This window comes from Haemaphysalis longicornis, unplaced genomic scaffold (assembly GCF_048455015.1).
Source record: "Haemaphysalis longicornis isolate Haplotype H1 unplaced genomic scaffold, Haemaphysalis longicornis Haplotype H1 scaffold_2, whole genome shotgun sequence".
Lineage (NCBI taxonomy): Eukaryota > Metazoa > Arthropoda > Arachnida > Ixodida > Ixodidae > Haemaphysalis > Haemaphysalis longicornis.
In genome coordinates this window covers 43858401-43885572 of record NW_027526295.1, presented here as the reverse complement: position 1 = coordinate 43885572, position 27172 = coordinate 43858401, and the positions used below count along the sequence as shown (strand labels likewise).

Here is a 27172-nt window from a genome sequence, read left to right as displayed (position 1 = left end):
AAAGCGGCCGCCATGTTGCCGCCGCCGGCCGCGGCACGCGCAGCGTGCGGGTGGTTACGCGGCAGCGTCAGCGCGCCTGTGGCGTGAGCGGCGCGTTTTCGCGAGCAGAAAACGCTCCATGCGGTTCACGCTTTACTGTAACACACCGAAGCTTAGACGTACTCAATAAGGATGATCGTTAATTGACCCATAAGACAGCTGTCAGGAAAGGGGGTTCTCATCATAAAAATTTGTATCATAAACACCAAGACTATGGCGGAACAAGGTATGAAACAAAACAGCAGTGTATGTTTAAATGAAAACCGTTGATGGTGTGGAACTCTCGAATGCTCCTGACTTGACAGGCATAGAAACGCAGCTCCATTTTCAAATTTTGCCACAGTCTATGCCGGCTTACCTCGTAAACCAGCAAGCTATTTATGGGAGATCTTCGCATCGCGGTGACCATGATATTCTCTGCACCCCTGTCCCTTCCAGATGAAAATATCTGCACAGCCACGGTTCACCGAGTTCATTCCAAGGATCCGAGATCTCGAGACCGTAAAGCTTCTCGGGGCAGGAGGCTTTGGGTAAGCACTGGGATGTGTGTATTTTTTGTATTGTAATTACCAATTCAAATGATCTCCACGTCAGCATCTTCCGATTCCAATTACCTGGGATTGTTCATACCACTACCGTTCACATGAAAAAACTAAAATCGCCCTTAGTACCCTTCTAACCAGCCTAAAGAAAGTCTTTATTACCACTCTGTAACACGTGGAATTATATACAAACAAATATCTTGCAGCCAACACTAGCTGCGTTTGTAAAATATACGCACGTGACCTCTTCTTTTTTGTTCACCCACAGCGCCGTGTACAAGGCGAAGTACAAGCCGGCTAACTTGGTCTGTACGGTGAAGCTGATCGCCCTGGACAGATTCAGCCGTCCCAGGCAGGCGTGCATTGACAAGGTGGTCGCGTCTGTGGTGCGAAGTCCCTTTCTCGTCAAGTACTACGCCTGCTTCGCTACCAAGGTGCGAACGCTCCTTCCTCTTCCGTACTCGCTTCTCTTACTGTCGATGTCAGCGCTGCCGCTCAGGAATTCCTGCCCTTCGTGGTGCACTAGCAACTCACTCGAACGTAGCAAAAGTTAGAAATTGAGCGAGATGGCGTACTGATGGCCCACGTCTGTTAAGGCAGGTACAACTGTAAGACGGCGACAGGTTGAGTGAGTGGGGTCGTGCTAGCTTATCTGTTCAGAGTTGGACTGAGCTATTTCCGTAATTATGGGGAAATTTCTGTCGTTTTGTCTAAATGCACCATGACGTAAATCTGGGGTAGAGCTGTTTTTATTACGAGGATATACTAGGCAAGAAGAGATACGGCATGAGCAGACGGCCTGGTCCGATTGCGAGGGTGCCTCGACCCGTTAGCCGGTTCGAACGCCTTTGGTCACACTCGGCTCCTCTGGGTAATTCGGGTCTTAAAGCGACACTGAAGTGAATTTTTCAAGTTTTCTCTTGCACTGCGTAGATTGGCTCAAATTGACACAATTTTCAGCGTTTATCCGGTTGATAAGTCGCTAATTATTTTATAAAGCCCGGAAGAAGAAAAACTACCATGCGCGGTCTGCGGCGGCAGCACCAACTAAAGGTTGTGACGTCGGGAGGAGGTGCAGCGTTATTTTACGATGTCCGAGATTAGCATTCAAACAAGTTTCGGTTTCGGTTCTGTCAAACAACATGCTTGACGTCCGACTGCACCGTTGGATGGACATTCTCGATATCTCAAAAATCGTCATACCACGCTACTGCCATGTTGTCGGCTGTAAAATGACCAAGATAAGCCTTCTAGGACGGCTCGGTATCGTAGTAATCACTAGCCGAGGCCTACGCAGTGGATGAACGCCCTCCGCGTTTCCGCAAACGCTCAAATGTCATGCGCTTTTCTCCAATATTTGTAGCTTCTCACTCAGCCTGTATCGCAAAAAACGTGTTCGCACCAGGCCAAGGGGCTGCTTATTCTAGCCTGTGACCACTGCCCGCAAGCAGTCGGTGCTTATGGCAACAGCAAACCATCGAGAACTCGCTAGCGCATCAGTGTCAGTCTGCGCGCGTTCTGTGAACTCGTTCGTGGATCAGTGAGCGTTACGGCCCAAAAATAGTGACCTCAGTATAAAAAACATCGGCCGAAAACTAAAAAATCAACTTACAAAAAAATGGAAAAGAAAGTACCATGGGGACTTGAACTTGCGACTTGCGAAGTTGTGCTCCCGACCACTGGGCCACGGCCCAACGCAGCCGGCGTTGCAAGTATGAGGTATATAAGGTATAACCAGTTTGCACTATTATTTAGTTTTAGCATTTCAAGCAGCTTAGGTGACTATTTGTTGTATAGCGCTCGTTCATTAAGCGTCCCCAAATTTCCACAATATCTCAGCCTAGCAATTGCATTTCTTAGACGGAAAAACGTTCGCAGATGTGTAGTCGAGCTGCTGGCCGCTGTGCTTGTCCACCCAGCGCAAAAAAGTGCTTCCTGCTCCATAGTTTTACTCTGTACGGTAAACGTTTCAGTTGATATTTTTTCCTTAGTACCTATATTGACTTCTCTGACTCTTCTCCCGCCTTCAAGTGGCCTTAGATTTTCCTACTGGCGTACCAGTCAGCGAAGCATCGCATGTGCGCCTGTGCAGCGCTTCTGTGGAGTGACCAGGACATGGAGCTAGATACAGTGTACAGACTAACAAACCAAAGAAAGGCAATTTGTTCCATTCACAAACGTGTCGTGGCTGAGCGAAAGAATTGCGACTACCCGTCGGTGGCCGACGGACTAAACGCTGGGCCCACTGACTCTGTGGGAAGGTCGGCGAGCCGTGCAGTAGCGCAGTCAAGCCAAGTCATTTCCTCCTGACGTCATACGAAAACGCCACCGAAAATGGGCGAGGATTCTGAAAGGAGGACAGCATTTTGGAATTGATTTTTCTACTGAATAAATTCTCGTAAACGCACTCAGAGTGGTCGAAACATGGCCTATGGACTCCGGACTATAATTCGCGCTAGTAAACCTGCAATGTTTACGAATCACTTCAGCGTACCTTTAAGGCGACGTCTCATGAAACGCGAAAAGTGACCGTGGTTGTAGTGGTCGTCCTTGCCTCCAGCGTCAACACGAATGGTACCAAAATGGCCACCTCTGTTAATAGAAAATAAGGTTGCTTCGTACGGGATTTGAACAAGGGCGGCCAGAGCAGCAGCCAAGCGCTCTAACCACAGCACTAGTCCCGCACACTAGCAGAATGTAACAAGAATCAGCCTGATGTGTGCGTCATGTAGGCGCACGTGGCGGCACGTATGTAGAACGGCTGCAGACACTCAGCCCGCCTGTAGGAGTAATTCGCACCAAAAGACGAATAAAAAGACGAGGTAGACGCAAACACGATGTAGCAGCTTTGCCCTTCATACCGCGAAAGCATACCTAATAGCCTCGAGAATTTTATTCATCCCGTGTGTGGACATGACGGTTGGGTGGGTCTCCAATGCATAGCCACCTGCTCAGTTAACAGCCGGACCACGTCTGCCCAATATTTCCACGCAGGAGCAGCGTCTCCAAGTCAGCTATGTGCTCTCACTTCCCACCAGCACCATGGCGGCTACTGAGGGTCCATCAATTGGGTTTCGTGAAGTTTCGAAACCTGCCCTAATCGTGCGCACAAAGGGAGGAGGTTATTTGGGAAGTAGAGTCCGTGGCTGATAATTCAGAAAGAAGACGGCTCAGGCTTTCGCTGGCTTCTGATAGTTACGTCTGGCACCACCGGACCTATAATTACATCCGTTCCTTTCTAAACAAGCGTACCGTGGAGCTTCACCTGGGAGATGTCGCCTCCGCACCAATAAAAATGTAATCCGTCGGAACGAGGGCGGTCTTGTCACCCTTGCTCTTCAACATTGCCCTTCTCCAACTCCCACATCAACTTTCTCAAATACCCTACCTTCGCCATAGTTTGTACGCGGACGACATTACCCTTTGGACTTCTGGAGAAAGCGATGCCCAGATTGAAGAAACACTTCAAACCGGTTAAAATATGGTCCTCGATGCCGCGAATCAGGCAGTGCTCACTTGTTTCACAATGAAATCCGAGCTGCTAATTGTTCCTCCGCCTCGCGGTAAACCCTCCAGCCCTCCTACCATCACTATAACTCTCGGCCAGAGCAACATTCCTACGGTGGCACGGATAAAGGTACTAGGGCTCTCAACACAACAAAATCGCGTGAACTCCCAATGCCTCTCTTAACTAAACGCCCAAATCACTCAAACCATTGGCCTTCTCTGATGCATAGCTCTCTGGCATCAGGGCCTCCAGGAGGCAGAACGCCTACGATTCATTTAAGTTTTCATTTTTAGTCGCCTCACCTTCTCTCTCCCGTACCTCAATCCCACCAGTGCAGAACTGGAAAAAGTAAATCACCTGTTTACCGAGTCACCCTGCAGGTACCTCATGGCACTCCCACTGCCAAACTAGAACAACTCGGCATCCACAACAATACTGCCGAGGAATATATACTCTCGTCTCGCATCATCCCCCGCGGGACTAACAATTACCCGCCGATTACACATCCGCATCCCCATTTTCACTAATTGTGCTCACCCAATTCATCCCAGCATCCAAGAAAATGTCCTAACCCGACCGCTACCGGGCAACATGCACTCCACAATCCACGTTGCTCGAAGGGAACAACGCGCTCGTTACCTGGCAGAAAAATACCCCATCAAATCGACAACCCACTATGTGGATGCCACTAGCTACCCAAACCACACAGCTTATGCCTTGGCGGTCATCAACAGTCCTAACTACCCCCCACTCATATCTCTCACCACCGGCACCCACTTACCTACTGATCTGGAAGAGGCGGCATTAGCGCTAGCCCTTTCTCAGGGCCCTATCCCAACAGCCAAAGTGTCCGATTCTCAATCTGATATACGGAACTTTGCGCGAGGGCGCCTATCAGCCAAAGCCTTCAAAATTATTCTGCGCCATCCCCCCCCCCCCCCCCCCTTCCAAAAAAAACTCCCGTGGAGCTCGAGTGGACACCTGCCGAATCCGGCCTAGAGGGTAACGAGGCAGCCGATACAGCAGCTCGAGGTCTTACTGCCCGATCAGGCCCTTCTGCTACCCGAAACCACGGAGCGCAATCCACTCGAGAACGCCTTATTACGTACACGGTTGTCACCGCGTACTACCGCCTCCTCCACCAGAAATACCCCCGGCCCACTCCTCACTTTCTACAAAGGATGAACGCTCGTGGCGGCTCCTTCAAACTAATACCCCTCCGTGCCGCGCACACCTTTATCGCATCTACCCCGATCAGTACCCATCAACCATATACCCCCACTGCGGAGATGTCGACACCATCTTCCACGTTATGTGGGCGTTATGTCAAAACCCCTCCCCAAATCCCCTCTGTTGATCAATGGGAGGCGGCGTTGGGCGGCTCTGACCCCGGGGTCCAGAAAGCTTTGGTGGAACGTGCTGCCGAGGTCACCGCTGTACTGAGCGAAGTGGTCATTCCCCGCACCTCAATTGCATACTGCAATAAAGTTTATCCGTCCTCCTGGCACCAGCTTGGCCAGGTTTGAGATAAAGAAAATGTTTAGAGATTTATCGGGGAGTTCAACCGCAATGAGAGCAAATGCGGCACTCATGATGGGAAACAACCAGGCTGTCTTAACAGGAAATTTGGCGCATTACTACACCATTAATAGCACTTCAAGGTCGAGAGTTTCTGAGGTGCTCCCGTGCTAGATCTAGTTCGACGGAGCTATCTTGACAGTATTGGTATTTCTGGATGAGTAAACCCGCCACTTTTGAAGTTATCGACAGGAACATGCCTTGGAAAAACTTCAGCTAGGTGTAGGAGGCACCACGCCATTCAAATGACTCTCCCAGGCTCGTGCGTAATGAAGTACTTGTCAAATTCCGGCCATATTAATGTGTTGAGTACGATCGCAGCGCCCTTGCATGGTGATACATAAGGCCGAATCTAACCATTCGGAGTATCGAAACGCGCGGGAAAAAGTGGTACAAGGAGTGCCCGAAGGTATCTCTTACAGTTAACTGGGTCATGGCCCTTGTAAACAAAATACAAATACGAACAAAATACAATTTTTATTTTTTGTAAATATCGCTTTGTTGCGATTACAATGATACCAATTTTGTTGCAGACTTCAAACAAATACGGGAGATAGTAAACAAAACATATGAAGCAGAGGCGACTCTCTAGCCACTTTGTGGAGATGTCTCTATGACGTCACAATCTTCTCTATGACGTCACAATCTTGTTTTGCCAATAGGCGGCAGCCGGCCTAGGCCACCGCCAAGAAACCTGAGCGGGCGGTCTGTAGTTGGGCCTATTGTTATGTTTGATTGTATCAATTGAATGCTAACGTAAACGCACTGCCATTGTGTTATCTAATCCTTATCTCGTCAACTGCAGGACGCGTACGTGACGGTGATGGAGTACGTGTGCGGGGTGGACCTGATGCGCGTGGTGGAGCGCGCCCTGTTCCTGCCCATCGACCAGGTGCGCATCGTCATGGCCCAGCTCATCCTCGCGGTCGAGCACCTGCACCTCAAGGGCTTCCTCCACCGGGACATCAAGGTCTCCAAGTGAGCGCCACTCCTCCCTTGCTGTTTCCAAAAGTGCCTTCCTTTGAGATCCGAGCAAATATGAAAGCTGCCACCATTGCTTAAAGGAGCCATGAAGACAAAATACAAGTTGGGTTTATTAGAAAGACTGCTTAGTCCCGATAACAACGATACCAATATCATCGCAATCTTCGAACAAATCACGGAGTTAATAATGAAAACGTTTGAAGCAGTCGCGACCCCTAGCTAATTTCCCTCAACTTTTCTATGACGTCACGGAACCTTGTTTGTGCGATTGGCGGCCGCCTAATTGACCTGTCGCGACGACACATGACTGGACGTCTGTAATTGGGCCTCTAGTTCCATTTGACCGCATCACTTGAATGCTAACGTGCAGTTAACGCACTGGAAATTATGTTTTATTGTTGGCCCGTATGACGTCAATCTTGCTCATAACACGTCACTGTGGCGCAAAATTTGAAAGTTTTAAAATAATTCTTGCTTTTTTGTTAAAAGGACATCTTTTGTGGCTCTAATGTAGCTGAGTGAGATACTGAATCCTAGTTCTTTCAAATTAAACGAAGTTGTATTTTCTCTTCATGGCTCCTTTAACACATGGATGTGCTTTGAAATCAGTAATTTAAAATATAAATCTCTTGGGCATTCATTCCAAAAAAGCAAAATTGGGCTTGCCTGTGGACACCGAAATACGTTTCAGAATGAAGAATACAGTTAAATCTGGGTGCATCTGACTTGGTTTTTTATTTGAACTGGAACTTCACTAACGCGCATGTGTAGAAGAGATTGCCGCATCCTTGAGGCTATCGCTCAACGTAATGTTCCTTAAACGTGTTCAACCCGACAGGCATTAATTCGAAGGCTAGGTAAGAACGCAACCATTCGTCGTGGGTATGACGCGACCGAACCCCGCGCTCTACTGAACTGCATTGACCATGCAGATTGTATAAAGTACGTTAGCCGGGATAAGACATACCTGAAAAATGGCCTTTTAACCGCCAGAAATTTTTCATTGGTGGTAGCGAGTATTGTTCCTGTGTCGAGGGTGTCATGCGGCACATGTTAAAGATGTCGTATAGCTGCAATCTTGGCTAAAATAAAAGCATAATCAGGGTCTATGAGTGGCTTTGCATCTATAAAATCTGCCATGCTTTCTTTTTATTGGGATACGAAGCGCGAAAGTTGACGAAACGCCATTTCGAGGAGCGCTGCAGCATACGCGGCTTTCGTTCCAACCATCGGCTCGGTGCGCCGCGGTGCGGCGGTAAACGGTGAAACGGCCTGTTTGGAATTACGCTCTCTTCGGGCGACTGGGAAGGCTCGTGCAACGGCGCAGCGTCGCCAACCGATCACGAAGGCCGTGCCTCCACGCTCACCCCTACGGCACATTTCTCTATAGAAGGAGTTCTAGCATAAGCAGCTTAGAGCCGTTAGGCTGCTCTTTTCACCCCGTGCAGCCTCTACTGCGTTCTCGAGGAGACCACCTGTCTCACTGTGGAAAAATAGACCCTCAAGATGTCCGAGGCCGCAGTCACACGTATCTTGTACTCCCATCGCCCCCCACCCCCTTTACCTAGAGTCCCCCTAGTTAAATAAAATCTGTCTCTCTCTTTCAGCATGCTGATGGCTGCCGGCGGGAGGGTCAAGCTCATAGATTTCGACACCAATAAAGTTTGCCTCGGACACTGTGAGTATACAGTGCGCGTTGAAAGGATGCGCCTCGTGCGCAACAACGCAGTGATGCGCGGCGACCATTGCCTCTTTCGCAGTTACGAAGCGTGCCATGCGCTGCTACTTCCGGCGAACGCCGTTCGAGTTCAGAGACGGAGAATCCGCCGGGACCATCCCCTATATGGCTCCTGAAATTCTGAAGCGGAGGCCCTACGGTAAATTGCGTACACGCTTTGTCACCGTATCTCCCGGCACTTAGGCCGCTCAAGTTTTATAGCTTGTCGCGGGCACGGCTTTCCTGGGGCATCGACAGTTGTCGTGGAATGTCCTTGTCGAGAAAGGAGAGAAAAGGAACAAACGAATTTTCAGTGCACTGGCCGTAGTTATTCACTGAGCACGCACTACCAGGCTTAATTAAGGGAGATGACTGTCGATCTGAAGTGCGTGTACAAAGCGCACGTCTATAAAAGTTTTTATAAGAGTCTACATCTAGAGAGCTTTGGTCCTTTCATGTTTCTGTCATTTTTTACACCATTCACTGCAGCGTAGAACTGCTTCCTTAGTTGTGTGAACTCTTACGCAGTGTTGCTTGCTTCCTAAGCATATTTTTTCGGAGTATTTCTCAAGAATCTCCGGTGCATTCCGCGAAGGAAGCCCCGATAGAATCTGACTTTGCAACCTCCTCCAGAATAACAATATAATTCTTCGTTGCTACTCTGTATATAGATTCCGATTCTGATTCGTGCAGCGAAGGTTGCGGAAAATGCTCGTTGCACATTTATTGCTGTGTAATGAAAAAAACTTGGAATAAGTTGACGGTGAAACCCAGCGCTTCAGTTCCTGATGGCGTTTATTGAGCCTCCGGTTCGGCGTACAAGCTTTGTGTCATACAGGGTACTCGCGCAGGCAAGCTTCGTCACAAGGCATCAGATTGACCAATGACTGTGCCGTAGGGCAGAATTGGCGGATGAGTATATTTCTATCGGTCTCAGTTATTTAGTCATTTCGTTGTGTTGTGAACATATAGCACGACGCCGCAATATTTTCGAGGCAACATGTCGCGTTGCATCCACTGCGTTATTCCACAGAATCGCTTGCCGCCGTATCAGCCGCCTCGAAACTCTCTACCCTGAGCGCTGTGATCGACCCAGAAGTAACGTCAGATGGTCGTTATCATCAAGAGAATTCGCAGAAAGACTTCGTGTGCATGCAGGCCGTGCGTGCGACTGGTGGTCGACGGGCGTGGTGTTCTACAAGCTGATGACGGGCCGAGTGCCCTTCCGGGGCAAGACCAAGAAGGTCCTGCGCGACCGCATCATCGCGTCGCCGCTCAAGTGGCCCAAGGTGGCCGCGCACCCGCACTCGGCCAGCATGGCCGCCAAGGACATGGTCTACCTGCTGCTCAAGAAGAACCCCGTCGAGCGCCTCGGCTCCAAGCAGTACCGAGACCTCAAGGTATGGATTGCACGTCGTCCCTCAAATCTGGCGGTGTGTTCGAGCTGGCGGAAGAGAAGACTCGTTTCCGATTCCCGCGCCTTTCTCGGGGATCATTACGTTCTTCCGGTGTTCGATGGTTCTTGCCTAAGTCGAATAATAATCAACTCCTGTTTCAAATCAAGATGATATCAACCATTCCAGTTTATGCCTCCTGTGGCCATGAGCCTTGGAGGACCCAAGCGAATGGAAAGGAGAGGATACTTATTCTTTGCCGACACGTCCCATTAATCCTGAGCGGCGACGCGTTGCGGGTTCTCAACCAGGGTGATGCATTTCTGGAGTGAATGCGCAATACAAAAAAGTGCCTCGTTATTAAATGCAGAGCATTTCAGTAACTCACGATGTCACCCGCGTTGACGTCCGTAGTCCGCATCGTCGTTGTCCTATACTATATAAAAAAAAATACTATCCGGCGCCCGGTTTTGATCCCTCGACTCTGCGGGCGGAACGCAATGTACATGGTGCTCTACCCACTGCGCCACAAAGCCGACACAGAATGGGACGCTACGAACGCGCCTTATATCGTTGACTCATTCAAATTACTGCTGACGAGCGCTCTTTCGTCAGCAGTTGCCACAAGTGCAACAACATTAACGTAACGCAAACTACTTAACGTCGTGCGCCCCCGGAAATGCTCTGCATTTGATCATGCCCCTCGCGAGGGGGATGTTTCACTGCGTCTTCTCTAGGTCGCGGGACCCGTGGCGCCATCTGGCGGAGGCGCGGCACAACTCGTAGCACTTTAAAAAGATGCAGCGCCAGCCAGCTGTGTGTGTGCGTGCCGCACTTGTACAAATGGCGAGTTTCCAGTCGTTCGGTCTCGATTCTAGACGCCGAGGCTACAGGGCTCACCTCCTGTCGCCTCGTTCGTGCCATCTTTGTGCTTTATCTTTTTCTTTATTTTTATATTTCGTGGTACGTTGAAACCCCCGCCTGGTGAAAGTTGTCCTACATGCATTGCGCACGTCCGACACGCTTCTCCAACGTACTAAATGTAGTTTTGGCACGAAAAACACGTGGTTTTGCAAATTTTTAGTCTGTATTAGAGGGCCAACTGCTGGTTCCACATACCGTCCGTCCATCGATGCGAGATCCTCCGCCAGTATTAAAGCAAAGCACGCCCACTATGCGAATAACAAATGTAGAATGTGACCAAGTTCTCTACCTTGTGAGTATTGGTATATTTGGTTGCGGAACGAAGCTCTCATCGTTCCCGCACTTTGAAATCGGGTAATCTTCTCTATTGTTGTTTTTCAAGACATAAATTGGGCGCCACCCCGCCAGCGAAGATGTTATGCGTGCAACAAACCAAACACACAACAAAATTATTTGACAAAGCAACGCACGTTGACAAGTTTTATTTGGTCCAAACCACGACGAGAATATGACCTTGTGGTGACCGCCTGCACCAGGTTGTTTGGACCCAGGGGCGTTAATGACTTGCCCCAGTTCTTTTAAAATACCACCGTGCGTCAGATAAGGAAGGTTCATGAACGGGAGTCACGGTGTGAGTCGTCGCTTTTTGACAGCATCGATTTTCCGGGTGAGCTGGTCTTACATGGTACACGTAACCGAACGGCTTCGAAAGAAACAGGATTTCGCGCTCCGACAGCGTATTGGGGACGCGTAGTGGGCTACGGTCACTCGGTTATGGAGTTGTTTTTAATTTGGAGATGTTCCACGCCAGTTTTCCGGAGATAGAGGCATGCGTGGACCACGCGAGTATAATTCCCTGCTATTTGTATAGGACTTAATCAGCGTGCCTTGTCAAAACCACCTTCACTTCCCGCGAATGCTGCACCTGTACATTTGTGCTAGCCACTGAACATTGCGCACAGAGTTAACACAGCCACTATGAACATGTCGACGTCTCGCGATCATTGCACTGAATTGAACTGAAATTTATTTGTTTTTCAGTCGTAGAAAAGCCGAGAGAAGAGGACGAAAAGGTACACACCAGTACCTGGCTAGGTCCCAAAACCTTATACAAGGTTTAGCGGCAGTACATCTAGACAGCATTTCAGAAGCATTTGGGTGAAACAAGGCATAAACATACAACAAAAAACCGAAAAACACAAGCATAACGTAACTTGAACATACATGAACATGAAGACCACAGCTACACCAATATAACTTATGGTAGAAGAACTGAGATATTTGAAAATACAACTAAGTAAGTGAGGTAATATTAGGTCACGTAGAAGGGTACAATAGTTACATGCACACTCATCGAGACGGAATACCAACAGATGACATTTTTATGAGTTTGACATAACTGCAGAACCGTAGCCGCGCGCGTAGTAAAGACGTAATTTTATAACAGGGTTACATCAGCCTATTTCTGCTCTCACATTATTTCCCGCGTGACAACAGACGTACAGACGGACAGACAGATAGGCAGACCGACAGACAGACGAACACAGACAGAAACAGACGGACGGACGGACGGACGGAAGCCTGTGGCTTAGTCACAGGAGCATTTTTACCGTAGGTAATGATGTAGACAGGGCTGTAAGAAAAGATGCGCCCCATGAGTAGGAACGTAGTATATGCGTCGTCTGAAAATTGTGAAAATCGGTCTCATATAAACGCTAACAATGGGTAAAGAAAACAGCCGAGCTGTCAACCAGAGCGATCACGTAATGGGGTGAGGTTCTACTCGCGTCACTGTTCATATCCGGAGGGTGTGGCGAGGAACAGTCAATGCCAGAGGAGGCGGCCATCCTCAAAACTAAAAAGTAACCTTTCCCCCTTTACCGAATGGTGACGTGACATAGACTGGCCAACTTGCGCTTTGAATGTTCAGTGCTCACAAGGATGCCACATCCCGTTGCAGACGCACTCGTTTTTCGACGACTTCAACTGGAACAATCTGCGCACAAGCACCAGTCTTTGCAACGTCCCGGCCGTGTACGAGCTGATGCAGATGTCGCCACCGCCGGAAGCCTCCAGTAACGTGTCCGAGCACAGCACGCTCAACCTGTGTACGTGAGCCGCTTGAGCCACTCATTCTGGAGTTGGCCACGGAACACAAAGCCCGTGCCCGCCGGGGGTTATAGGAGAATGAATTTTACCGCAGGTGATGATGCATGTACACCTGTCTGGCAAAAAAATGCCTCCCTATGCGTAGGAACATGGTATATACGCGTCGTCTTTTCAGGTCCACGACCAGGGTGACCACCTCCTCCCGTGAGAGAATCCCACTCCCCATAAGAGACACTAGCTGCAGGCTGGCCACACCAATCTTCATGCCTCGCCCAAGAAGAGAGGTGGCGCATGTATAGACAGTAAAATGACACGTGACTGGTCCTCTTGAAGGGCGATGTCATTGTCATTCTTCTCATGAGCATCCCTCAGCAATGAGGATGCCAGTCGTTCCTGATCGTTGTCATCATGAGGAACAAATGACGTGCCATTCGCTCCTTATCTCAGTGAGAGATTCTTATCAATTCTTGAAAATATTAACGAACTGAAAACTTTTGTGAACCAATTTTCATGGGGGTTTAACGCATTTAAGCTACAGCCAGGCTATGAAATGCGCCATAGCGGAAGGGTGTGGGTGAATTTCGACCCCCTGGGAATGTTTAACGCGCGCTGAGATCTTTGCACACGGGTGTCTTCGCTTTTCGCCTCCATCTGGAAAGCATGCCACCGCGGCTGGAATTTAACTCACGTCCTCAAATCCACCAGCTCAGCGCTTTAGCCCCCCATCCACCACAGAAGGTAGAGTTTTTGTAATCAGGCTCAGGATTGTGAGATATGTGTATTGGGTAATTGTGATCTTACGCGCGAAATAAGTTATATAACAATGGAACAGTCCGAAAGTGGTATGCCATGCCCTGCCAAAAAACATAATTGACGAAACGCCCCGAAGGAGGGTGTTTTGTTGCATGCCCAATTAATATTTCGGCATTCAGTGGCATTCCCAGGATGATACCAATTATCGTTTTGTACTGCAATGACATCCTGACAAATTTTAACTGTTTGTTAATCAGTACGCATTTTTGTAGCATTTGTACATCCGCAGCTTTCTCGCTCAAAATGCTGACCGCTCGTAAACATAGCAAAACCAATGCAGGAACATTATACTTCACAATGGCCAAACAGTCGGCTTGCATAGAAGCACAAAAACTTTGCAGAACACTAAAGAGTTATTATGTAGTTGGCTGTGAAAGATTGCCATCCATATATTTCAATTGTACAATATCCATGGCTCTGAGCCCTGATAAAAAAACGTGCAGGACGTGCAACGGCCTTGCCGTGAGAAAGTACCTTATGTTAAAGTATAATAACTCCAGTGTTTTCATTACTGAAAAAAAAAACATTCCGATGAGTCGGAGAGCTGCGCCTGAAATCTGATCTCTGTTCCTACGTAAGAATAGAATGCAAACTCCTCCACCACCGGACACTGCGCAGCTCCCGGTGCAACGACTTCGACGAAGAAGCGCAAGCTCATCAAAATCGAAGAGCTTGCCGACATGGACTCCGCATTGCACCGGCCTCTCTTCACCTACGCGTCGACGGGATACCGGCGACTCGCCTCCATGGTACGCACGCCACAGGGGGCGCTATCTGTTAATGCCAACCGAATACTCACTGGGTGGTCTGGGTGGTACTGCTGCATCGCTCCGGGCTCTCGCGAAACACAGCCTAAATAACAAAAAGATTGCAATTAACGCGAATGTTTACGTGTGCTGCTGTTCAGCCGCGTATATCGCAGATCCACACACAACAGAGTTTCCATAGTAATCATAGATGTGTTTCGGACTCGAGGAAACGCCAAAAATTGCTCGCCACAGCCCCACGGAACACCGTCGCAGGGAGCACAATTCCTACTGGCCTCGCCTCCCTTCCAGAGAACGGCGGGAGAATCGATTTTGAAACAGCAACTTTTCTGCAGCAACTTTTCTCTGAGAGAACTTTAAGGATTCCTTTAACCGCATTCATTGTCTAAAAATGTGCGCCTCGCCAATTCTAAGGGCCGTGTTCTGAGTCACTCCTCTACTCCCTTTGCTCCCTCAACGCGGCGGAGGGGAGGATTCCGCAAATGGGGAAATCGATTTCAAGGACCTTCTCCTCTGGAGGGTCGAGTGGAGCAAGGATTGAGAATAACAGGGAAAGAATTTATACATATGAATAGAGGTATTCCTCCACACCCGCTCGCTGAGTGTATTCTATGAGTGCATTTCTTTTATTCTCACAAGTGCGTTTTCAGGGACGTAAGTAAAAAGAAGAACCAGATCCCATACTTGTCATTTCCTGTTGTAGCCTTCACACGTTTACAAACTTCCTTACAAGGTATTGATCACTGAGCTGTACTTTTAACTGGAGCAAGGTTGAGTATATCACAGAGCGCTAGAACAATTTGCGCGTGCTGGATGTCTTTCAAAATGACCTTACAGGATATGATAACGTAGTTTCGCGCTACGTTATACGATTGTAGAAAAAGCTTTTAGTTTCTACTTGCTTCGATTAGTATTGTGGTGCTGGTAAGCTGATAATAGCACATTATAAATATTGTTGGTATAATTTTGTAGTTTGTTATGTTTTAACGGTTTAGGCTATCTGTCACTACGTTATAATAATATGTTATAATTTGTATTAGCCGTGCTGACCTTACTGGAGTTGATATTAATTAAAGAGGAGGCTTCATTGGACAAGGAACCGAATGCAGGCCCGTCGTCTTCTTGTTTCATTGCGGCCAGAGGCACTGGTGTCTTCACAGACTCATGTCAAAAAAAGTCAGAACAAGCAACGCAGGCGACGCTACACGCACGAGAACCCCCGCTTTAAACAGCCAATTTTAATGATCCTCATTTGAACATTCCGTTGCTGTTTGAATATTTCCAAAGCACGAAACCTCTTCACAAGAAGCTTCTTTCATTGCCAACTGGCGATACTGCAGAGAACAGGAAGGTACACATGACACAAATGGCCAGCTTATGTCCATGACACTGAACTCAATCCTGTTCCGTTGTGCGTATTGAGAGACGGAGCTCGGTTCTCCGTACTGTGTAATCTCTTTTAAAAGATAAGATAAAGGGTTGTGGTTAGCATCCTTATTCGGCCGGACTGTGCATTGTAACTCGCCGTATTTGAAGCCGCGAATCGTGTTCTATACTCAGGGTAAATGCGCTGTTCGTTTACAGATACACCACAGGAAGTGTTGAGTGACGCATCGGGGCTCGCAGCTTGACAACAAATCAAGCGAATGGAAGCTCTTTCAAAGGCGACACTAATAGGAGAAATCCGTCTTTGTTTGTTATTTCAGGTGAAAGAGAGTGATGATCCGATCTCCGTAAGCGAGTCCTTCATGGGCGCATCTAACGAGTCGTCATCACAAATTGACTACCAAAAGACTACGGACGCAGACACCAACTACGGACTCACTGGCTTCTCGAAATGTGAGTCCGAGCGCGCTGATGTTACTCTAATAATAACGGAGAGTCGACGTGATAGTGTACGCTCCCGGTGAGAAAACTGTTAAAACTGCTAAGTAGAAGCAAGACAAGCGCATAGGAAAAGGTGCTTGCTGAGTTCTCGCGAGTATTCATATGTGCAGAACTTTTGCCATTAAGCGCGGGAGCCCCCTCTATTACAGGATCCGGGGAGCCCCTTTGCTTTTCCCCACTTCATTTGAAAACAGTGCCCTTGTTTAACATGGGCGAACAACTTGTGGTGCAGAACAACCGCGATACTCATTGCCACCTCCCCACCGCAGACCGATTACATGAATATTTGTTTTTTGACACGTATCCGCAGGTCATGCCCGTGCTTGTTGCAGCTCGCAAAGGCAAGGCCGCTGGTTCTCCCTGAGCCGAAGCCTATTTACCAAGTGGTTACAGTGAAGAATGAAGTGTAACCGTCTTCTACGCGGCTCGGGGAAAAAATTTCAGCGCCCTTACTTTAACGGTTCTTTTTCAGCTGGCTGAGTTAACGGCGTCCTTCCAACTTCTCTCGCCGTCCCACATGGTGACCAATGAGAGAAAAAAAAGATTCTACGTCTTCCCTGGAGCCTACAAATGTTAACAGGGGTGCGATTGTGAAGGGTTGTCGTAACTTCCGTTCTAATTCGGCTGCTAGTTATTCCATCAGAGCTTGCCGCAGAAATATTCCGTAAGAACCCTAAAGGGTGATGCGATTTATAAGAGACACTGGGGCTTGTTTTGCTCGCAGATATAAAAGATTAGTGGTCGTTGCGCAAAGCCCGGACTTATTAGGGCAGTTTTAGCCGACCGCTACCGTTTTGATATTAGAGATTTATAGCAGAGCTGAGATCCGGTCCCGGCGCGCATTCCCGAACCGGAGCACATTCCCGCAACAAAACACGATTGACCGGGGTGCAGTCCAACAGAGCGCACATAAGCGCTGCTCCTAGCTGACCGGCGTTGTCAACGGAATTGGCGGTGGGAGCGGCTGTGTCGCGTTCGACGAACCTATCTCCACCCTACCCTGCATTTATCCGGCTACTGCACCGCGCCCTGCCTCCCCTCTGCCACTCTAACACAACGCCGGGCGCACACGCCCCTTCCCCTCTAGTAGTAGTTGCGGTTCGAGGGAAAGGAAGTAGACTCTCGATAAACGGAACTTCAAGGGACCGGAAAAATTAGTTCCGTTTAACAGGAGTTCCGTTTACTGAGACAGATGTGTAAAAGTGCACATTTTTGTGCGCACGCACTCTTCATACCATTTCATGGAACTCTAAGCACTAGGAGGTGAATGTAGCTGATAGGTTTTTAGAAAGCAAGAAAACTAAAAAAAGATTTAGGCACAGCATTCACAAAGTTTGATTTGGCAACAATTAGTCGCTGTGCACTACAAAATGCATCAATTATTTTTGTTTGAGTCCTTGAAACTGCGTCTTCACGGAGGCTAGAGGCCTCAACTTCGCGAGTATTACGAGCCACCGAATGTAGAATACGGCAACGCGGTAATGAAGCGCGAATAGCACCACAATGGCACAAACAAGGCAGAAGAAGCTGAGCCCCGTAACCTCAGCGTCTTGAATCGAGACCAAACGACTGGAACAAGAACTGCGATGTTGCAGTCGTTGCGCTAACACGGCTGACCACTAATGAGACGAGGCTTACGAGGCCAACGAGGTCGAAAAAACATGGAGGAAGAAAAAAAAACGAAACAGCCGGAACCGTAGAAAGCTGATTCTCATGCCGATGGGTTTCACAAGAAGTTCCATTACTAGTTCCGTTTACACGGTGGCGCGAAAAGTTTAGTTCCGATTACCGATAGTTTTTTTACGTTATCTGAATACAAAACCAACCAACTTACAGGCTACTGTTCCGTTTAAACGGTAATTCCGTTTAATCGATTTCTGTTTATCGCGATTCTACTGTACATCGTGCGCCACACTCAAGCAACTCTCACCTGCTCTGCGGCTGCTGCCGCGCCATCTTCCCCTACCCGGTTTTTGGTACACGGACGGGTTCTTTTCGTGGGAATTTCCCGGCCCGGGTGTTACCCCTTCCCTTTAGAATGCATGGGGGGCATGCGCACAGGACCTAGAGGTAACCAGCTTCGCCGCAAAAGGCGAGCTCGGTTCCAAGTGCGGCACTCTCTTCGCAGCGGACACGTTAATAAGCCGAAACCGGAGGGCGACGGAGAAGCTGGACTTGATACTGTTCCGCAAGAAAAGCTTCGGCCGCTTCTGGAGTTTCGGGGTCAACTTGGAAGCCGTCACTGGTGAAGGCGGGGCCACCTTCTATATGGTTGAGGTGAGAGTTCGTGTCCGATTTGTAGCAGTTTAGGTTCGTACGTGGATTACCGCATAACACGAAGGCGGGGGACAACTGGAAGTGCTTTCTTTCAACCCCGGATAGTTGCGCGACCTTTCGTTAAGTTTGGAAGTTGGTCGAGGCGTGAGTGCACAAACAGACATTCTTCCTTTGTTGCATCTTATCTCAAGGTTGTTTACGAACTTCGCTTTTTTTTGCGTGTGTGCGTGTGTGAGGAACGTTACATTGGGCAGCCTAACTGCGGAATCGATGATCGGCTGAGGGTGCCTAATAATAGAATGTAAATACACAGAAACATTCGCTCAAATTTAAAATGGCAAGAAATCTGGCTGTGAATGGCTTTATTGAAATTCGGCTCAGGAAAAGGCAAAGGTAGATTGACGCTTGATATTGCAGAGGCTGAACGAATAGCACGTTTTGGACCTATACTCATGTAAGCACTTGTTCAGCATCGTTATCTCAAAAATAACTCGCCTTTCTGAGAGTATAACATCACACGTCCATTCCTCTAGGCTCGCACGTATGCGTCATGATTTAAGGAAACCTTTCGTGAAAACTATACGCCATCGGTCGTGCCATGATTATTTAAACTTTTCCTCGTCAATTTAAACTTTCCTTGGGCTTCTGCCGTGGTTCCCGTTACCCGAATCGCTACATTTCTACTATCTTTTTGCGAGCCCTGAATGAACGTTTGAAAATAAAGTACCGTATTTGCACACTTCTAAAGTGCACCTTTCTTCGCTCAAAAATAGCCGTAGAATCTGCGTGCGCGTTCCAATTGGGCTCAAAACCGAAATCAGCGTTCCATGTTTCCCGCCGCTCTTCTTCCAGCAGGCGCTGGGTAAGCACGTTGACAAAGCACAAGGGATTTTGGTGCCACAGATGCAGGCGTTGAATAAGATGTATTCTGCCAGACACGTGCTGCCATATTTTAGATGCGACTGCATCTCATTCACTGCCTTGTCCCTGCATCCAGCGTCGTCGGCGTCCGCCCCTCCCCCATTCTCCTCGCCGCGCCAGCTGCGCTCTCCGCCGCTCACCCCCTCTCCTCTCCGATAGCCAACACTCTCTCGCAAGGGGCATTGGATTGGATTCGATTGGATTGGCTTGGCTTGGCTTGGATTGGACTTGGATTGGATTTGGATTAAAGTGGATTGTGTTGGATTGAGTTGCGTCATTGCCGCGGCAGACGCACTGGCGCCTGCGCGTCCCCTCACCGTTATGCGCGCTATAAAACGCGGTGCCTGCGCCGCTCCGCTCCATCGTTCCAGCGCCGTTCCTCCGCTGCCCAACGCTGCAACGTGAACCCCCTATGCGTCGCATCTACACAGGGGTTCCGGCGAGGAGAGGTGGAAGCTTTTTTTTTATGCGAATGCATTTCTTAGTCGGGGGTTGTCGTGCGTTGGCCGGCGTGCGCCTAGCAACAGCTGTGGCGCGTGGCGCACCTAGCAACCGGAGCAGGTGGTAGCACGAGCGGGAGTAGCGGAGGGCAAGGGGAGAGGAGGAGCGCGCTCGGCGTGTGAGGGCGCTCGCATCGCGGAGCTCGGGCGGAGTAGTGGAGAGTGAGTGGAGAGGAGGAGGGCGCTCTCATCGCGGAGCTCGGCGGAGAGAGCTCGCGCGCGGGGCGGGCGTGTTGCGCGGGTCTCTCTCTCCTCTCCGCGTACCCTCTCTCCGCTCGCTGCGCTCGGAAAAATATATATAAATGCAGTGGAGCGCGCGCCTCTCTCCGTGACTGCTTGCCGCAGCGCACTCATCGGTGCACCCAATGCATTCGCATTTCCGCACGATCCCCTTCGGGGAGGTGGGGGGAGTTTTTTACATCTGCGCGGTAGAATCGGCTTCAAGTTTGTAAACTTACCTTTGCTTCATAATAGGGGGCACGCTAGAAGCGTGCAAACACGGTACAATTGCGAAACGGGGCCGCACTGTTATTTGTGCAGAGCGTGAAACGCGGGAGCCCTGCCCAGAGGTCGCAGATTCTCGTCGGAGACGTCGTGGTCGCCGTAAACGGGACAAAGCTCGCCGGCCTTCCCCTCAAGATCGTCCGCAAGATCATGAACTCCTCCGGGGACCAGCTGGTGCTCACCGTGCTGTCGTCCAGCCCGTACCGGATCATCAACACCAGGCATGCGCTGTTACAAAAGGAAAACGCGGCCTTTTGCTGTTCTACGTACCGCAAGTTTGGACGCACTGAGACTTTTGTGACGGCAATCCGAATGTTCCAAAATGACGCATATACGTCCGCTTTTTTCACATGGTCGTTGTGCAGAGATTTTTCATAAGTGCGACGCGCGATGCTGCTTGGCAAGGGAACAATTGATAATGAGCATACCGTGTTTATAAGGCGGTCACGATTATAAGACGGGGTTTGACTTTGAAATCATGGAATTCGGAAAAAACCGCTAGCCCTATATTCGAATAAATACGGTAATTTCAAGAATGCACCGAAGGCAATGCGGGAAAATTTGAAAATGAATAACTCGCTATTTCTACCCTGCAACAGTGGATGCTGCCGAAACTCTTTAACGCAGGGCATGTGGTGACACAAAATTTGGGTGAAAGGCACGAGGAAATTTATTTTTTCTCTTGGGCGTTGGCGGTGGTCATACCTAAGAAAGACACATACATACACACACAAACTCCTATTTTGACTGTACTGCTCTTAGAAAATTAAGGCCGTTCCATTCAAAGTGAAAGCTGTCGGAAGTGCATAGCAGTGATTCGCCATAAGGGCCTGCAGCGCCGATATCCGCTCACTGCTGCTACCCAATGCATTTCAAATTTCCCGGCTTGGCAGTTCTCACGCGCCCCCTGCCTGAAATCGCGCCGGCGGGAGTTGTGTTCTTTTTGTGCTCGCTTTAATTTCGGATGCTGGAACTGTTTTGCGTTATTTGGAAAGCGTAATTTTCTTCTTGCGCGGCTGGAGCCTTTCTGCGTAATTTCGAACGCGCCCTTTGCGCGGCTGGAACATTTCTGCGGCATTTCAAACGCGCCATTTTTTCTTGCACGGCTGGAGCCTTTCTGCGTCATTTCGAACGCGCCACTTTTTTCTTGCGCGGCTGGAACCTTTTCCCGACATTTCAAACACGCCCTTTTTTTATTGCGCTGCTGGAGCCTTTCTGCGGCATTTCGAACGCGCCACTTTTTTCTTGCGCGGCTGGAACCTTTTCCCGACATTTCAAACACGCCCTTTTTTTATTGCGCTGCTGGAGCCTTTCTGCGGCATTTGGAACGCGCCACTTTTTTCTTGCGCGGCTGGAACCTTTTCCCGACATTTCAAACACGCCCTTTTTTTATTGCGCTGCTGGAGCCTGTCTGCGGCATTTCGAACGCGCCACTTTTTTCTTGCGCAGCCGCTTTTTTCGCTTACTATCGTGACAACCAACCCAAAGAGCGTTCCTAACTGAATGAACGCGGGGGCTGCCGGTTATAAACACAAATTTTGACTGAAGTGTATCAGCAGTTTTCTTAGCGATAAACAACGGGGAGATGTATGACAAGCGCCAGCGGTCCACGAGGTTCGAACGGTTATGACTATTTAAACCGCGTTGTTTTCGAAGCCTCGGCGTAACTCCCTGACGATGGTACAGAAAGCTCTATTTGGGTCCGTTATCTCGCTGCGCCGCCTGATTCCGGCAGTCGCATCGACCGTCAGCGAGCTATTTCGACAAGGCGACCCCATAAAGAGCTCTGGACTTAAAATGTGGATTATTAGTGATGACTAATTCCTTTCAAACGCATATTAAAGGGATGAGACGTCGAGGCCTAAATCTTATTCTGGGCCCAAATCGAAGGCCAAAACGCGTGCGACTTTGGCGGTGACAGCGTGACAACGTTGTAATGGCACAAAGACCAGGACGTTCGTTTTCGAATGCCGCGCACTTGGTCGCCTTATCAGGTGCAGACTACGTCATGCACAACGTCGTACATTCACAGCGAAACATAACCCCGATGCGAACGGCGGTATCTGGCGGTAGGCTTGATCTTTGTCAGCTGGCTTTCCTACATTGCGTTATTCCGCGCGAGTAATCCAATATAAGCTTGCTTGTCACTTTCATTTCCGATGCACCGCGCATGGTGTGTCTCTTTTGCGAAGCATTCATAGTTATTCAGTCGGTGGCCGTTTTACTGGTATAGGCGAAAAACCCATTTTTGTGAGTGCTGCATTTCACTGGGCGTTCAGAAACCTGTGTATGGCTTGCCTGCAGAAATAGCCTATAGCCCTCCACTTCAGTGAACCTCATAGCACAGGGGCGCAATTCCGAGTTGTGTCGTTTCGTAAATGTACATTTCGCGTCCGTTTCGAGACCTGACAAACTTGCACTCGCGAAGCCAGACTATCACCCCCGCATAACGCGTTTTTCCTGCGTCCCATTGTGCCACTACCAAATCGGGGCTCGCTCGAAATGAACTCTTTGAACGGACACGAAGTGGACAACGGAGTAGATTGGGCGCTCGAAGCTCGAGACGACTTTTCTTTTTTCTGACGCAGACAAGACATGAGCAGCATCCTCGAGTCCTGTGGTCGGCTGACGCTCACGCTCTCCCTGGTGCGAGCCGGCTGTCGTAATGGCGCCTGGTACGGCTTCACCACCTCCGAGGCCAAGGCCTGGGACGAGCACCAGAAGGCGTTCAGCCGCCTTCACCTCATACAGGTGCGCTGTGAAACATGGATCAAACATCCAAAACCTCGCTGTTGTATATATTGTTGGATTTCTTGCGATGCCATCACTAGTGAGGCTGGACGCGAGTCTCACTTCTGGAACTTGGACTTCGGATCCATGACCCATTGTTTGCAGAAACGGCCGCCGTATAGGTTATCAAGGTCGGAGCTGTTGCTAAGATTAAAACGCTGCAGGTTTAGCACGTCTGATTTTCACCAGTGGACGCACGGCTCCCTTTTCAAGAAGCTGTTGAATTCCCTTCCGAAACTGGCCTATAGTTTTCTTTAGTACATGAAGCCACCCGCGTCATGTTACTTTTTTCTTTCCTTTTTTTCTGTTTCGTGGCTGTATCAACGGTTTTATACAAAATCTCATGTTTCTTATGCCCTGTGGAAAATTGGCGCAATAAAAGACCTTTGGTTATGTATGACCAGCGAAAGCAAAGGCCATGCACAGTGTTTCGCGAAAGTTTGCATTAGCTGGAGCTTTCACAGCCTGCCGTCTAGTTATGTCTACTGGATGATTGTATTCACACTTTCCCTTTCACTGAAGCGGATGCAGAGATCGCCCAGACGACCCTGACGCAATCAAGCGCAGGCGAAGCAGGCATTTCACCCTCGCCTAGTCACGTGGCGCGGCAACGGCCAGGCTCGGAGCGAGCGAAGCGATAAGAAAGGCGCAGTTTGCGTGCCGGCGGAGGCTGAAGGCCACTTGCAACGCTTTGAATGATTTTTGAATATGTAGCGCAGTACAGCTTTTGCTCTAAAAAGGGCAGCTTCACCGCCATGTGTGGTTCCCCACGACGCGCGCAAAACATGACGAACGAAAAGCTCCCGACGTTGATCGAGGAGAGGACAGCTGGAAGAAACACATTGACATCTCGCTCGCTTCTCTAAATTAAATATGTAATTTCGTTTACAACTTCCTCTCAAATCACCCCTCCAAGTAAAAAGAAAATCACGTGGTGTGCTAGAAAAACGTTGGCAGGGTTTATTAAAGCTTGCAAGAACATTTAGCCAATATTTCTGCATTTCATACAAAGAAAATGATCTGAAGGTTAATGAGGTTTGCTCTTTTTTGTGTGTGCCCGTTTAGCGAGAGATTAGGCGCTCCGAGATTGAATATTACGAGCAATAGCAGAGATCGATGCTCGGAATGTTACCTTCCACTACAGTGATACAGATTTAAAGAAACTGTTTGGTGCTTTTTTTTAAATCTGGTTTTGCTCTTGTGGAAGTGTATAGCTTATTATTCGGCTTTCATTTAGATGAAATCTAACTAGTGTGGTAAAATGAACTGTTTTGACTTTGCTTTTCAGATCACCTAGCGCGGAACTCAGTTTATTCATTGCTCACGGTTTTTGCAGCATGCACTTTTCCATATGCTTCCCTCCACGTTTTGTGGGGATCACTTCTCATGTTACCGACAGGGTGTTCCTTAACGTTCCTTACTCTACTCGGTAAATGATCGTCCGAACAGTACTGCATTATTGCTTTTACTTCACACCATGAAATTTATATGTTTCGACGATTAATCTTGGATGTACGGGAATTTGAGAATTAGGTGGCTCACTATGCTCGCATAGGCAGAAGAAGTAAAATGGGGCTATTTATTTTTTTACTTATTTATGTAGAGAATCCCCGAAGTGATATTCGCACGGAGGTGGAAATCAAGGAAAACACGCGGAAGTCCTATCCGCCGAGCCCCGCATGACGTAACTCCCTGGCCCACCTTCGCGAATAAACATGAGGGACAGGCGGCACCAGCGCAGTGGCTCCCTTCACGCGGAGCACCGCTCCTTGGGTGGGCGGTAGAAATGTATTACTTTTCTATAGATTCTCTCATCCGTCGAGCCTACGAGATAGCGTTAGGATTACCGGTTTTCCCTCCCATTAATAAACTCCTACAACTTGGCCTACATAATTCCCTGTCCGAACTCACAGAAGCTCAGTGAACCAGACAACTCGATCGCATTGCGCTCACCCATACAGGCCACACAGTTCTACAGAATTTCAGCCGTCCTATACCCGATCGCCATGGTGCATTAGAGCCGCTACCATCTCATATACGGGCCACCATCAAAGCCCCCCCAAACATCACCATCGTCTGGACCCTGATCAGGGTCCATCGTCTGGACCCTGATCACGCGTCCCTGATTGGGAACGAAACAGCCCATGCTGCGGCTCGCGAAACTCCACTACCGCCGCACTCCCGACGAGGCCGGACGACTTTGCCTCCACACACAGACGTGGTACTCCCATTACCAGCCACCTCCTCCGACATCCTATCGCACTACCAACATACCCGCCGACATTATCCTACAGCACACCGTACATTCACAAACGGGGAATCCCGAATCTGGTGACGTCCACAAACAAAAACGCACTACAACGGCACCATCCCTGCCCTGATTGTCGCAACTGCCCTGACTGCCGCACCCCAGCCACGACGCACCCCCTCGTCCACACTACCCCTCCCCGCTCCCCTCACCTACTCCAGAGCAGTGACAATGCGCGCTGACCAGCTCGGACCTGCCGGATCAGCAAAACCTGATCCAGCGGGCCACTCGAGCAGCGAAAGCGCGCAGCCACCTGGACTAAGACGGACACCCATCTGCTCTAAATTCATAAAGTAAACGTTTATTCCTCCTCCCAATGCAAGGGACTGGCCGTGCGATGACTTCGCGCTTTGCCAGCAGCCAGTGAATGCCAGCCAGTTTATTGGACCCATCGTACTCACTGCATCCGTCATCAGCGGCCACTTAGATATGAGCCAGACACCAACAGAAGTGGAGGCCCCTGCAGGTTCATTGAGGTGATAAAGGTCGTCAAAAATGTCCGTTTCGCACGACCTGAGAAGTGACGGAACAGAAATATATATTGAATACAAGGCGAAGCGGGGATGAATCTCTTAAAGGTGCCCTGCAACACTTTTTTGGGCTTTTTTTTTAATATTAAGCGCCTGCAGAATGTAGACACCCAACACACCCAGTACGTAGATTAGGTGGTCGCAAAGTGCCCCAGCCAAAAATGACTGCTCTATGCCCATCAGATAACTTGCAAACTCGCTCAAAAGATTTTTTTCCCTTTCCCGGTCTTGACGTTCTTCGGCGGCTCGAATTACGTCATTAAGGCCATGAAGTAGCTGTTGGCCTGTTCTCCTTCAGTTGCAGCAATGAACTCCTTTCGATCGCTAATTCGAAAATAAAGCCGCAAAATCAACGAGCAAATCACGCAGTACCGCTCCGTGATGGCGATAACTATACCTTTCGAAGTGCTGCCAGACGCGAAGGAAAGAGTGAAAGCGTTTATTAAAAGTGTTGCGGGGGTCCTTAAGCAGCTTGGATAAACTGTCCCCAATACCTTCATCGGCGCTCTGGACGGTCGCCAGTCCGCATTTCTGCCGCCTCCCCCTCATGGCTGCGCATATATGCGTGACTTTTGGTGCCTCGCTCCTGCCTCCCCATCGCCATACTTTTCATTCGGGTTGCAGGTGAGAGGGCCCTAGCTAGTGGTTATTATGGGGCACCAAGCACGGTTTTTCACTCATGCACGTTCCCTGCGGTGTTGAAGGGAGGCGGGCAGGCATTTTAACGGTGCTGATGGGGGGGGGGGCCTGGTCGCATCTCCCTCCGCGCAGCACGCCAAGGACGTGCACGTGCAAACGGCGGGGCAGCACGTGTTTCCCGGGGACGTACTGACACAAGTGGACGGCCGGCCCGCGGACAAGATGAACCAGTCGGCACTGCACCAGTACCTGGCGCAGGCGCGGCCCGAGATCCAGGTCACAATCGCGCCCCTGTCACCGCTGCGTCGCAAGCGGCCCTCGTCGACACGACTGCACGAGACCTTCTTGTCGGACGAGAGTGCCGGCGAGCCCAGCAGCGATGCGGACGACGTCAACGACTGACGATGGACGATTCTAGCCGCCTAATGTCAATAAAACGTA

The 27172-nt window shown here is 49.4% G+C and overlaps 1 protein-coding gene across 1 annotated transcript; it reads left to right on the top strand.

Moving 5' to 3' along the window:
• Window positions 1-359: 359 nt before the first annotated feature.
• Window positions 360-27172, top strand: LOC144167081 (uncharacterized). Its single transcript, XM_077696471.1, has 13 exons — window positions 360-569; window positions 850-1015; window positions 6473-6645; window positions 8259-8329; window positions 8412-8528; window positions 9527-9768; window positions 12647-12794; window positions 14227-14357; window positions 16082-16214; window positions 18391-18539; window positions 20501-20685; window positions 23053-23215; window positions 26864-27172. Exons 1-13 carry the CDS (start codon window positions 478-480, stop codon window positions 27131-27133), a joined length of 2040 nt encoding a protein of 679 aa, XP_077552597.1. The 5' UTR covers window positions 360-477; the 3' UTR covers window positions 27134-27172.

Bases quoted from the DNA above. Each gene is read 5' to 3' on its own strand.
- LOC144167081 (XM_077696471.1), top strand. From the start codon at position 478: ATGAAAATATCTGCACAGCCACGGTTCACCGAGTTCATTCCAAGGATC. The intron at 1,016-6,472 runs GTGCGAACGCTC...CGTCAACTGCAG, and splicing joins ACGCCTGCTTCGCTACCAAG to GACGCGTACGTGACGGTGAT. The intron at 18,540-20,500 runs GTGAGAGTTCGT...TTATTTGTGCAG, and splicing joins CCACCTTCTATATGGTTGAG to AGCGTGAAACGCGGGAGCCC.